This window comes from Papaver somniferum, chromosome 7 (assembly GCF_003573695.1).
Source record: "Papaver somniferum cultivar HN1 chromosome 7, ASM357369v1, whole genome shotgun sequence".
Lineage (NCBI taxonomy): Eukaryota > Viridiplantae > Streptophyta > Magnoliopsida > Ranunculales > Papaveraceae > Papaver > Papaver somniferum.
The window spans coordinates 242,023,534-242,037,348 of NC_039364.1; the positions used below are offsets into that span (position 1 = coordinate 242,023,534).

The window sequence follows — 13,815 nt, forward strand, 5'->3', positions numbered from 1 at the left end:
TTTAATCTGAAGCAGTTGAGGGACACATTATGTGACACCAAGAAAATCTTTGGTAAGGAAGGAAGGGTGAACTCGGTGCGAATCAATGCTACCGCGTCATCTTATTTGTTATACGTCCTGGGCAAATTTATCTTCCCCGACAGTTACGGAAGCTTGGTCGACGCCATTATATGCAACTATTGGATCCCTTAGATAAGATGCATGAGTATTCTTGGGGTACTGCGGTGGTCGCCTTCTTGAACAATGAGTTGACAAAGGGTTCTAGGGCACTCACTGCGCAAGTAGACGGAAATATATGTCTCTTCCAGGTAATTTTATTGTCTAAATCATTTATATTTGCAAAATTCTCGTAAGATAAGATTCTTACTAAATTTTGTGTTTGCATAGGTTTGGATATATGAGAACTTCCCTACTTTGGTGAAAGCCAACTCCTACATCAAAGTGGATGACAATGTTGTGCTTGATAATCTAATAGGGCAAAGATACAGTTTTAAGGGTGGTCAGGATAAGGAAATGCCGCAACAGCTTATCAAAATCCAAATCGCCATCGACAAATTGACTGCGGATCAGGTAATATTTGATCCGTATCGAGATGCTAGAAATCAAGGTTTAATCCAAAGGAGAGATGATGTTGCATTGTACTACGGTCCCTCGTTGTGCACCCATGGATATTCAATGTACGATCCACATCGGGTAATGCGACAATTGAGTTACGTCCAAGAAGAACCTCATTTCGATGCTGAGATGTTCTTTAATGTGTTAAGGGATGACTGCACCACGTCCCAAAAAACTATTAACGTCGCTTACGCTCCACCGCCAGTTAAAGATCATTGGAACGATAGACGTGGCCGTAAAGTCGATACGAGTCTTTTGGACGAGGTGACCGAAGGTCATGAAGCTAATAAAAAATACATGACGTGGTACTCGGGTTGGGCTCGTCCTACTGTGATTAGGGAAATGACTGCTGAAGAATTGGCTCGTAAGAGGAAGACGGCATCGAAAGACCCAACAACAAGTCTTAAGTTCTTTGTAAGTATTTTAGAGTTGCTTTTACTGTTTTAAGATTACATTATCAAATCATTATATTAATTGTTTGTTGTTGAATTCAAAATAGAAGGAGCATTTGAAGAGCCTTGTGAGGGTGATGTGTTGCGCGAGAGAAAGAGGAGAGCCTTTGTCGATTGAAGAGAAAAGCAAGCACATTGACTATGGTAGCAATGTTGACAATGAGGATTCCTATGAATTGTTCAAGCAAGCTGATGTTGAAGTAAACAGTGAAGAAAAAGCCAGAAGGGAAGCACAAGCCAAGATGAATGCTGACAAAAAGAGGGCTCGTAGTGGTCATGGTGGTGAAGGTAGTAGTAGTGGTAGTGCTCCTAAACGGGGTCGTGGTCGTGGTGGTGAATGAATGCAGTCCTAGTTTATTTATTTATGTTGTGGTAGACAAATGTTAAGGTTAACTGTTGGACAAATGTTTTTTTAAGGTTTATGGGACATGTTTTCGTATTTTGGACAAAAAGTGTTGGATTTCTAGTTGTTGAATGAATGGTTCGTTTAGCTACGTAAAGTTTCAATACTTATGCCGGCATGCTTTTTTTAAGTTACAATGCAGATTACACTAAGGCCGACAAGGTTTTGAACTGTGAGACTGCCGGCCCTGACAGCATAAATTATTTGCATACCAGGGTCGGTTAGGTAATCAGATCAATACCTAGCCGGCTGTTATACAACCGGCAGGGTATTATGTTATCGACCCTGCCGGCTATGTGTTGCAGAAAATACCTTCTCCTGATGCCTAAAATCATCATAAGGTCGGCACGATTATAAATTACGATCTTGCCGACAATATCATAGCCGGCACGCTGGTGACGAAATACCATTCCGATGGTTAAACAGAAGAAAATCAACTCCTGATGCCTAAAATAATCATAAGGTCGGCATGGTTGTAAAATATGACCTTGCCGACTATATCATAGCCGACATGCTAATGACCAAATATCTATCCAGCGGTTACACAGAAGAAAATGAATTCCTGATGCCTAAAATCAGCATAAGGTCGGCATGGTAACAAAATTTCGACCCTGCCGGCCAGACTTAGTCAGCATACTGGGGAAACAAAAACCTGGCCGGCGAATTCAAAACTCAAATTTTTGCAAGTACAATTGCTTTGATTGACTTGTTCTTATGCACTATAACGGCCAAATTTGGACACCATCCTATAAATACACTACTTCTCTCTACAAAACAACACACAACTATTTGCATATACTCTCAAAAGCTCATATCATCATACACTCCATCTAACTCACCCAATAGCTCTCTACATACAACAATGGCTTCATTTGATTCAAATGAATCTTTGGCAATCACCAAAGCGTGATACGCGGAAACTCGAGTTAGACATCAGTCCTTCGTAAGGGTGGATGTCGTAACCTTTTGGGCTAGGGTACACAACAAATTTAGGCAAGAGTTTGGGAATCCTAATGGAAGAAGTGTTCAACAAGTGCATGATAGGCACTTAGTCATTGAAAATGCGACACTCGCTTTTTTAGCTCTCCAACCCCGGATTTTCAACGCTACCAAATTCAACTTGTCTATTGAACAATTTGTAAGTGTTTTTGTGGTTTATTTTACGTGATCCATGTTGTTTGATCTTCCTACTAAACACCACTAACAAAGTAAGTTTGTGTTTTGTTTTTGTAGCATGAAGTTGTCAAAGCGAGCTACTTGGAGGAAAAGGGGGAAGCATTCGCATTCGATGCAAGCTATGAATTCATGGTCTCTAAAATCCCGGAGTATGCCCCGGATTTCATGCAGGCCGGAGATGAATGAGATTCCTGCAACGAAGATTGATGGTTTTAGTGTAGGTTTTCGTGGGTAGATCTCCAAGTGCATTCGTTTTTCCGTCGACAAGGAGTTAGGTTTTATGTTTCAATCAATGTAGTAACCAAAATTGCATGAATAAAGTGAATTACATCTTATCATATTCTGTTTTCTGTTGGGTATAACTAGAGGCTGGCAATGTTAGAAATGATTAGCATGCCGACTATAAGTCAGCCGACAATGTTTTAAATTATGTGCTTGCCGACTATATGATAGCCGGCATGGTAGGAAATATTTACATGCCGACCGTAAGATTGCTGGCCCAAGATAGTCGGCATATTCTTCATTCAAAGACCATTCAGGCCTAAAAATGGTCGGCGTGTTATTCATCCGAGGACCATGCCAGCTATATTTAGTCGACATTCTATTCAAACGTCGACCAAGCCGGCGGATCTTGGTCGGCACCTTATTCAAACCTGGACCTTGCGGACCTTTCATATTTTCAAAACTAAATTTTTTGATCGAAATCGAACTCATGAGACATATAAAAGGTTTAATCTACTGAATTCTCATTTTCAAAATTTTAATCTAAACTCAATTAATTAACCTAATCAGAATTTTTAGTGTTAATTAAACAAGAGCATATTAGCCATTTAGAAAATGCAAGATTAAGAGGTGGCTTCTTTTACTTCAAAATGTCTTAAATTTTGTCTCATTAGGTATACCCCAATCAAGCCAGATGGTCACAACCGATAATATCCAAAAACAAATCCAAAGAGACAAGAAACCTATTCGTATCCTGAAAATCCTGATTCCCAATCACATAAGTTAAGAATATAAAGATTTTTAGTGTTGTGTATTTCATCCACAAAATCTATGGATAAGAGTAAGACAATAAGTTGTTGCCAGGATGTATGGAGTAAGACAATAAGTTGTTGCCAGGATGTATGGAATTTAGAAGAAACAGATAAACTCTTTTTGGCAAACTGCAAACAAAGCAATGCAATAAAGCAAGGAGTGGTACAGTCTCGTGACTCGATAGAATCACAGTGGGACTCAACTGAGTGAGAGTACTACCAAGCCACCTGTCCTCCATCAAGCTGGACCGCTTCTGAGGACCACGAGTTGACAGCTCCAACAATGTGTGGCCTAGATGGGTGTTAGCTGGATTTAACCGATTCATTGAGATTATCTTCATGCATAAAGGGAACTTTAAGTGCCGGTTTATATCATCACTGCCGTGTACTGCACCCACTCCGGGGATGTTCATAAGATATTTTTAGGATGCTGGAATTTTACTACACAATTTCCCCAGTGCGGATGGATTTCTTTTTTTTTTTTTTTTTATAAATAAGGAACCTTTTCATTAATGGGATTTCAAGGTTACAATGAGTTTAAGATTGAAAATAAGAGAATACAAAGTAACAATAACATACCGTAAGAGTACAATAACGAGAAATCCGACAAGAGAAAGAGAAGGGTTACCGGCGTAAGATAAATACAAGTATGAATAAAATTCGATTAAATCGGAAGAAGGATGGTTTTTCTCGTAATTAAATTCCAACCATTTAGTTTGTTTTTCTTCTTTAGAAAGAAATGCTCCCGAAGTAGGAGTGATTTGCTCAAATCTCTTATAACTAGTGATGAAGCTTCCGTCGTCAAAAAGGTCACCTATGGAGATTCCGTCGCCGGATAAGTTGATCATGAAGATTCCGATGAAGATTCCATCGTCGGAGACAACCAAGATGAAGACTTCGTCGTTGGAGAGCATGGAGAGTATCACTATTGATCTTAAAACCCAACCCAATAACCAAGAATCGCCATTAAAGCGAAGATAAACCTCAAAAGAGTAGATAAAACCACCAAAATGGTGTAGATAAGTAGAAAACATAATAAAAACCAAACTAATCTACTAACTAACCTAGAAAGCAAGGAAAAATGAAGAAATCTGCTCAGATCTAGTCCAAAAATGGACTAGATCTAAGCAGAGAAGGGTTGTTTTTGATGGTTTTGTTGAAGAAGAAGAAGGAGTGAGAGAGAGGAGAGAGAAATGAACTTGCAAGGCGCTAAAATTTCATGTGGATAGAATTTCCGAAGGCGGATGTAAAAAAAGATATTGTTTTAATATCCTGAAACTAAATTTTATTATTCTTCCTTTAAGTAGTTTCAAATGTTTTTTTCGCTTGATTAATCTTCTTTTTTCATTTATTTCTTTTTAATAGCTCTGATCCTTTAAAGTATTTGTTTTCTCCTTTTATTTCCATCTGTTTGTTCCCACGATTTGATCATGTGCTGTTTTTTTCAGTTTAGTCTTATTTTCTCTTCTTAAGTTTTCTGATATGGAGTTCTGATTTTTTGCAGGTTCCTCTGAATTATCATGGATTCCTTCCTATATTGGATTCTTGTGATCAGCTTATGCTTGACTATCAAGACAGTTTTGTCGATATCGGCTATATTGCCTAGCTCAGTTCTACCCATATTGCTATATTGCAAACAATCATTTTACCAGAAGTATGTTATTCTCAATATGAGCGATATCATTTTCCTCCAATTCAATTTTTTGAAGCCATGAAGATTACGTCCAGTATATCAACTCAGTCACCGATTCACTGTGAGAAAATTCAAAAATCAATCTTTCCCTCTATTACCTACCGTGAATTAAGGAATTATCAATATTTCTCGGATCACATGCATTGGAAGACTAGTAAGAAATTTTCAAATACCCTTCAATATATTTCTTATCAGTTTGTTAGGAAACAAAATATTTTCGATTTTACTCTCCTTGATTATACCCTAAATATAAGTCAACCAAGTCTTGGATTGCCTTTCATTCCAGAAGATAGTCTAAACCCTAGCAAGAAACGTTTCATAGACACAATTGAGGCGATTAACAAAAGTGGTGAAAATACTCCCAGTATCAACACCATCACTGATTAAATGAAGGATACTTCTATCAAGTCGTCAAGAGTTGTTATAGGTTCTGCAAGGAATCTAAATGCTGCTGCATCTGTGTGGTCATTCAGTTTGATCGGGAAGCTGATAACCAAATAATAAGATATTGAAAACTCTGATATCAAGGAAGAGCTCAACATTCTATGGAAGAACTACAAGAAAAGAGAGGCAATGATAGTTGGAAAATATTTGTTTGTCTTCAATTTTAACACTGAAAAAGATAAGAATGATGTTCTAAAGAAAGATCTTTGGAACGTTCAAAAATGCTTACTTGCTTTACAATAATACACAACAACAGTGGCGTACTCGGACTATGTTTTTCGAAAACAACCTTGGAGTGTGCAATTCAAAGGTTTATTACTGGAGCATCATCATGAGGCAGTGGTGAATGAAGCAATTGCAGACTTGGGTACGAAAATTTCTACAGTCCCGAAAAATTGTAGACCCAGATCAGGCAACATGATAAATGCGCGAATTGAAATTGATCTCTCTGAGCCTTTAAAGAGAGGATAGTGGTGGAAGTCCAATCATGGAGAGTCAGTGTGGATCCGTTATCACTGGCTCAAACAACCCCACAGCCTTTGTGACCATTGTTACATTATAGACCATGATGAAGCAATCTGTGAAGAAGTTGCTGAATTACTAAAGGAAAGAGCAATGACAGTGGAAGAATATGAGGAATACCAAAAATCTAAGGAATAATCAGTAGATAAAGGTAAAACTTCAGAAGATGAGATGATGAGGATTGAACAGGAGGGGGGAAATATGACAGAAGCGGAAGAAGAAAGAATGACCAAAAGAGCTCGAAACCAACCAGAACAAGACAATGGCTCAAACCCTTCCATTCAGGGTCCCATTCTTGCTGCTCATGGTGGAGTTATGAGTGATGTCGTAAACAACTCACTCTCTGTAAAAATGGATGGGGTAGAAACCGGTACAAGTCAAATGCCATATGCTGACGCAGGAAAGAATCTCATGCGTAATTCAGAGTGTCGTGCAACTGAGGTAATTAAGTTTACAAATTCCCATTTCTTTCAAGTGCATTTTTCTACTTTTCCATTCCTTAGTATTTATACTGGTTTACTACATTATTTGATTAGGATTACCTTTAATACCAATCATTGTTATCATACATCTAATCCCGATACTGGAATTATGAGGATTATTGCATGGAATTGTCAGGGCTTTGCTGACAAAAAACCTAGAGATCATCTTAAGGACTTAATTGCTAGGTATAATCCGGATGTCATTTTCATCTCAGAAGCAAAAATAGGGGAAGATAAAATGCTTAAGTTAATAAGACCATTTAAATTCCCAAATCATAAACTAATATCGTCAAGAGGATTAGCTGGAGGTATTATTTTATTATGGAAGGATGACTTTACTTTTAATGTCATCAATTTCGATTCTTGGATCATTAATTTTTCAGTGCAGGATGACCCTTCTAATCCATCTTGGTTACTCACATATATGTACGGTTCTCCTTACCCAAATAACAAAGAAAAATAGTGGAGGTAAATTAGAGATTTGAGCACCTCAGTTCAGCAACTGTGGGTTGTAATTGGCGACTTGAATCTTATTTTCCATAGTGAAGGTAGAATTTCTTCTCATACCACAGTTGGAACTATTTCTTATTCTTCACGGCAACATACGTCTTCCTCTAGAGATGCTCCGTACATTAGTTTGATACAAGAATCTGGATTGGATGATATGAGTTATACGGGAAAATCTTTTACTTGGTCTTCTAATGTACATGGTACGGGTATTAGAAGATCCAGATTGGATAGAGCTCTCACCAATGCTGAATGGGATATCTCTTTCCCTGATGCAAAGTTAATTCATATTCCTCAGTTTGGGTCGGATCATCGTCCTATAATGCTTGATTCTTCACAAAATTAAGGTGACAGAAAATGTCACTGGAAATACTTCCAATGTTATGAGAGGGATGAATCTCTGAAACCAGAGATTTAAGCTGCCTGGAATCATCATATTAATGGATCAGATGCGTATAAGTTGTCACAAAAACTCATTATCACCAGAAAATGTATCTCAAAGTGGAATAGGGAGCAATTCGGTAATATTCAGAGTGATATTTTTCTTCTGCATCAACAGATGGAGGCCATACAATCAGAGATTCCCAATAGTTCATCAACAGATCAAGTGCTAGCTTTGGAAAATTAGTTAGAGCACTGGCACCAAATTCAAAATGAATTTTGGGGTCAAAAATCAAGATATGATTACTATCTAGAAATGGATAGAAACACAAAACATCATCATGCCAGAGCTAACAAAAGAAGATCAAGAAACAACATTATGGCTTTAAAGGATGAAGAGGTAAATTGGTGTACTTCTAGAGAGGAATTGGAAAATTTACTTACAAATCATTATGGGAAGCTGCACACAACATGCTCACCTGTTAAGGATGATAATATCTTACATTGTATTCCACAAACAATCACAGAGGCTGACAACGATGAACTTATTCGCATGCCAGATGGAGATGAAATCTTCAAAGCTTTAAAGGGAATGAAATCTTGGAAAGCCCCTGGTCCAGATGGCTTTCCACCAGGGTTTTTCAAGTCGCATTGGGATATTGTGGGAAGGGATGTCATACATATGGTGCAACAATTCTTCCGTACTGGTTATTTGTTGAAGAGTTTGAATACCACAAACATCTCCTTAAAACAAAAAATAAGCAATTTCCTTCAGATTTACGGCCAATTGCCCTATGCAACACATCATACAAGATAATATCTAAGATTATGTCATCGCGTATGAAAAGATTTATGGGAAAAATAATCTCACCGCTTCAAGCAGCGTATGTGCAAGGCAGACAGATCTCAGACAACATCCTCTTAGCCCAAGAGATAGTGCATGCTATGAAGGATAAGCGTGAAGAAGCAAACTATTTTGCACTAAAACTTGATATGTCTAAAGCGTTCAATAGAATTGAATGGTCTTTTCTACAGATGTCATGCTCCAGATGGGTTTTTCTTCTCAGTGGTGTAATCTCATCATGCAGTGTATCTCTACTACAAATATTTCGATACTTCTTAATGGGTCACCATGTGCTGCATACAATCCTACAAGGGGAGTTAGACAAGGTGATCCCCTATCACCTTATTTATAATAACAATGGAAGCGTTCTCTAGACAACTTTTCCATGCAGAACAACAACAGCTTATAGAAGGCATCAAAATAGCTCCCTATGCTCCTTCTGTTTCACACTTATTCTTCGCGGATGACTGTTTGTTATTCATGAAAGCTTACCTTAATAATGTGAACAAAGTGTTGAAGATTATTGAAGATTTTGGAGCGGCATCTGGACAATTGGTGAATTTCAATAAGTCTAGTGTGCATTTCAACATACATGTACCTCAAAGATTTTGTAGGCTGCTTACAAGGAGATTGAAGGTACCGAGAATGCAAATGGATGAAAGATATTTGGGTATTGCTCTTATTACCGGTAAGAAGAAGAAAGAGAGCTTTTCACAATTGACTGGCAGAGTTACTAGTAGACTAAATTCTTGGGATAGTAAAACCATGTCTCAGTGTGGGAAATCATTAATGATCAAACATGTTACTAACACGATTCCAGCTTATTCAATGAGTTGTTTTCAAATTCCAGTGGATATCCTCAACAAGATTGAAGCAGCTCAGAGGAAATTTTGGTGGGGTTTTGAAGAAAAGAGAGGTACTTATGTTACCTCTTGGAAGCTCTTAGAGCGACATAAGAACTGTGGAGGGTTAGGTTTTAGAAATCTAAAAATTCTAATCAAGCCTTATTGGTTCGGGACGCTTGGAGAAGTTGCACGAATACTGATGAACATAAGCCTTATTGGTTCGGGACGCTTGGAGAAGTTGCACGAATACTGATGAACATTGGGGAAAGGCTATTCAAGACAAATACTTCCCGCACACCAGTCTACTTCATGCTACAATCAAATCGAATTGCTCATGGGCGTGGAATGGAATTCAAAAGCAGATTGCTTTTATTAAACAACACAGTCAGTGGCGATTAGGCAAAGGCACCAAAATCAAAATTTGGTTGGATGTTTGGATTTCAGGCTTAAATGAACCACCAATACCAAAAGCTGGTGTAGAAGATAGTGAATCCTATATTTGGGTTAGTGATCTTCTGTTTCAGAATACCAGGCAGTGAAATCAGGATCTCATTCGTTATCTCTTCGATGCTCAAACAGCTGACATAATTCAAACTATGAGGATTCCAGACTCAGCCGATGACATACTTGTCTGGAAGCTAACCAAAAATGAATCTTTCTCTCTGAAATCTACTTACAACAAATTATATAAAATAAGTCAAGGTAACCTTCAAGTCTCTGGATTTCTGGAGCATCCAAACATGGCCAAGGATAAAGCACTTCTTCTGGAAGTGTCTCACTGACATCCTGCCAAAAAAAGTGAGACTGTCAAGGAATTGTCATAGCATTAATCTACAGTTTCCACTGTGTAATCAACACACTGAATCTATCATGCATGTGCTGTTCCAATGCCCTTTTTCAAGAGCTGTATGGTCTCTCATTCTCTCATTCCTGGATGTTCTTTGGCTTTAAAAGGTGGCTATAATACTATGGCTGAAATGTTCGAAAGTTGGTTACAATATAAGCAACAACAGAACTCCAGGGAGAGTTGGTTTCAGCTAATGCTGGTGACTACTTGGTCTCTTTGAAATACAAGGTGTGAAGTAAATTTCCAGAACGTCAAGATTCAACGACAATCTGTGGTAAAGAAGGTCTTAAGTTTTGCAGCTTATCTTTGACAAGTTGTATGGTAGTTCACTTAATCAACACGACTCTACTCTTCCAATACCGCCCATTGAAAGACATTGGCAGCCCCCAGAATCCCCTTTCTTTAAATTGAAGTGTGATGCTTCATATAATATAAATAGTGGTACTACAGGCATTGCTCTAATACTCCGTGATTGTGCAGGCACATGGAGGGGGCGCAGCAAAATGCTATGCAAGAATAATTAGTTCAGAGCAGGAGGAATGTTTGGCTTTCTACGAAGCGGTTAGCCGGTGCAAGGAACTGAAGCTTACACATATTATCCTGGAGACAGATCTCAAAAGTATTGAAAGTTTCGTCAACAAAGTTGCAGCAACAGTTGCTTGGGAAAATGAAACACTCCTCCTTGATGCAATGAGTAAACTTAGTTATTTTGTTAAATGGGAATGTAGTTTTATGCGTAGTGGCCTAAGGTTGAACTCCAAAAGGTGCTTATTCGTATCGCCTAGTCGCCTAAGGTTGACCTCCAAAAGGTGCTTATTCATATTCCCTAGTCGCCTATGGTTGAACGGGTCTCCAGAAGAAATTTATTCATTTTGTGTAGTCTCCCAAAGCTGAATCATTTTGTGTACCCGAAAGGATGGTTCAGGAGTTAAGAGGCTAATCCAGCACCCATACAAAAACACCAGTATTTTTACATACTATACAAACAAAAAAGATGCGAAAAAACAAAACAAAACGAAAAAAAAAAAAAAAAAAGAAGCAAAGCCTTGGTTGCGCAACACCACAGTGGAAGCCCAACTTCCCTTCTGAAACCGGCTAAACCCACGTGCCCTTCATGAGTGGCTTGGTCGAAGCAGTCTCACCAAAAGTCTTCACCAAATCCGAGCACGAAACATCATGACTACCTCCTGCTTCACCTATTTCCGTCTTCAACTCCAACCCCAGTTCTTCCTCAATATCGTCTGACGCCGATATCAATAAAAACTCGCATCCCTCGTAGTTGAGAAAATCCGGCGGATCTGCGGCAGAATACCGTAGTTTCCCGAACTGTCCTTGCAGATGCGCAGGGAATGCTGCTCTTCTCTTGGTTTGAAGCCCACCGAATCCACCACCACCACTACCCTGCGGATTATGTTGATCCGGGTTCTTGATTTGAATAAGAAAAGAACCTTCACGCTCTATGTTAAGAGATTCTTGAGGTTCATTTTGCTCGTCTTCTGGTGGGAATTCAAGTTTGTAGATGAGATGGGTGTGAGTTTTCTTGCCTCCTCGTTTATGCCGTAAGATACGATAAACACCTTCGGCTAGTGCCCGTGCCGGAGAAGTATGCCGATGTCCCCGTGTAGCAGTGTCATATTCCTCTGAAACATGAAAAATGAGATAAGTGATGGCGCACATGAACATGCAAATGCACATGAACTAACTATGGGCGTACGTACGTACCTCCTTTTAGCGCAGTCTTTACGTCGTCTATTTTGGTGGTGACCATCTCCACAAATCCCCAATATGGTCTACTTCTCTTGCTAGGATCTGGCAGACTTTTTTTCCCCATCACTATGAACCTCAGCAGCACATCTTTCTCAATATTTACTTCCTTCACATTCAGACCCAGTAAATCATCACTAAATAAACCAAATAAATAAATCTTGTATAAATGTAAAATTTAATTACCTCTTCACCATGACCACCTTCACTACCCTTGATGTCACCACCTTTCTTACCGGAATCTGACGATGATGATGTCCCTTTTCCACCACCGGATTTGCTAGCACCTTCTTTACCGGAATCTGAAGACTGTTTCTCTTCGACAGTCTTTTCACCGGATTCCGGCCTAAGCACTATGTACAAACGTTGAACATCATCGGGACTATGTGCTTCATCTTTGTTCACTTTTGGTCTGTAAAAGAAGAATATTTCCCCTCTTTCCTACAAGATTAATTTACTCATGCATGAGTTCAACTTCAAACAAACTACAATTATATTAGATGGTAGTTTCATTCAGAAGATCAATCTGAAATATATACCTGAATTTCAACTTGGGGTTCATCTTTGGTCTTCACTTCTTTTCCCTGTCCCATTTGCTCTCAAGTTTTCTCTTCCAAACTAAGGTCTTACGGTTACCAAAATACTTCGGTATTTATTTTCAAACAGAACGCTACACCAGTTGGCAATAAAAAGTTTAGACGTGCGATGTGGCAAACTCAAATCCTGTACGTGTCAAGAATAGATCTACCACGTCGCGGTTAAAGTCCAGATGGTCAAATTACCAGAGCCCACGTACAAACCGAATTCACTCCACGAAGCAAATCTGGAGTCCAAATCTGTTTGGTCTTGATTGCTGTTTCATTAAGAGTCTGCTGTTTGGTCGGGACTTTACGTTATCAAGATGCTCTCAACGCTGACAAGAATATCTTGGGATGACATAAATTCAAGTTGGAGAATATATATATATATATAAGCAAAACCGACGGTTGGAGAATATATATAAATATAACTATTCATTTTATTTGATTTTAAATCTGAGAAGCAAAAAACCGACAGTAGAATATTGAGAGTGGACTGATATTGAATTGATCTTCCTTTACAGTATATCTGTAGCTGCAGCTATATATACAAAGGTCTGCTAAGAGAATCAATCTTCAGAACTACATTGCAAGCACTAGTGAACTAGATAGTGTATACATGCATGGTTCACCGCCACCTGCTGACAGTTCAAATGTTGCTGGACACGTACGACATTCGCTTGGAGGGTTTGGTGGGGATGGGGATAATGGGGGCGAAAGGGATGGTGATGGCGGGGGTGGCGAAGGTGGTGGAGGTAGGGATGGTGGTGGAGGTGATGGGGTCGGAGGCGGTGGAGGGGATGGAGGGGGAGGCGACGAGGGTGGTGACGGGGGTGGAGGTGATGGAAGTGCAGGGGGGGGGGGGGGAGATGGTGGTGGGGGTGGAGGAGACATATTTTTGCAGCAACATTCACACTCCACGGTAGGAGAACCTTTGGCTTTAAATTTTCCGCAGTTTTGATTAGTAATTGAGCTGCCCAATCCTTTGCATTTACTCTCGCACCAATTAGTACAACAGTCGCAAATAGTTGTTGGACCGCATAAGATGGCTTGGTAGATGTCACCACGTCCACATATCTCTCGTCCACCCATAGACGAAGTCATGAGGATTGGAGTTAATTCCCATTTTGCAAACGGAAAATGGGTCATTTGTCCAAATATTTTTAAAACATGGTTCAATTGGACGAGTAAAGATTAGTATGGATGATATGGACACCAAGAAAATCGC

The 13,815-nt window shown here is 39.2% G+C and overlaps 2 protein-coding genes across 2 annotated transcripts; one reads left to right on the forward strand and one right to left on the reverse strand.

The window, feature by feature from the left end:
* Nucleotides 1-11,250: 11,250 nt before the first annotated feature.
* LOC113293575 lies at nucleotides 11,251-12,651 on the reverse strand. Its single transcript, XM_026542176.1, has 4 exons — nucleotides 12,549-12,651; nucleotides 12,196-12,450; nucleotides 11,968-12,118; nucleotides 11,251-11,885 (listed from the first exon to the last, which is right to left on the reverse strand). The coding sequence occupies exons 1-4, from the start codon at nucleotides 12,600-12,602 to the stop codon at nucleotides 11,341-11,343; spliced, it is 1,005 nt and encodes a 334-aa protein (XP_026397961.1). The 5' UTR covers nucleotides 12,603-12,651; the 3' UTR covers nucleotides 11,251-11,340.
* A 555-nt stretch (nucleotides 12,652-13,206) lies between these two features.
* Nucleotides 13,207-13,548, forward strand: LOC113296271 (glycine-rich protein DOT1-like). The gene has a single exon (XM_026544583.1). It carries the CDS (start codon nucleotides 13,207-13,209, stop codon nucleotides 13,546-13,548), a length of 342 nt encoding a protein of 113 aa, XP_026400368.1.
* The last annotated feature ends 267 nt before the right edge of the window (nucleotides 13,549-13,815 follow it).

Coding starts and splice junctions, on each gene's coding strand:
- LOC113296271 (XM_026544583.1), top strand. CDS start 13,207: ATGCATGGTTCACCGCCACCTGCTGACAGTTCAAATGTTGCTGGACAC.
- LOC113293575 (XM_026542176.1), bottom strand. CDS start 12,602: ATGGGACAGGGAAAAGAAGTGAAGACCAAAGATGAACCCCAAGTTGAA. Junction 12,451..12,548: donor AACCCCAAGTTGAAATTCAG/GTATATATTTCA, acceptor TTAATCTTGTAG/GAAAGAGGGGAAATATTCTT. Junction 11,886..11,967: donor AAAGACTGCGCTAAAAGGAG/GTACGTACGTAC, acceptor TTCATGTTTCAG/AGGAATATGACACTGCTACA.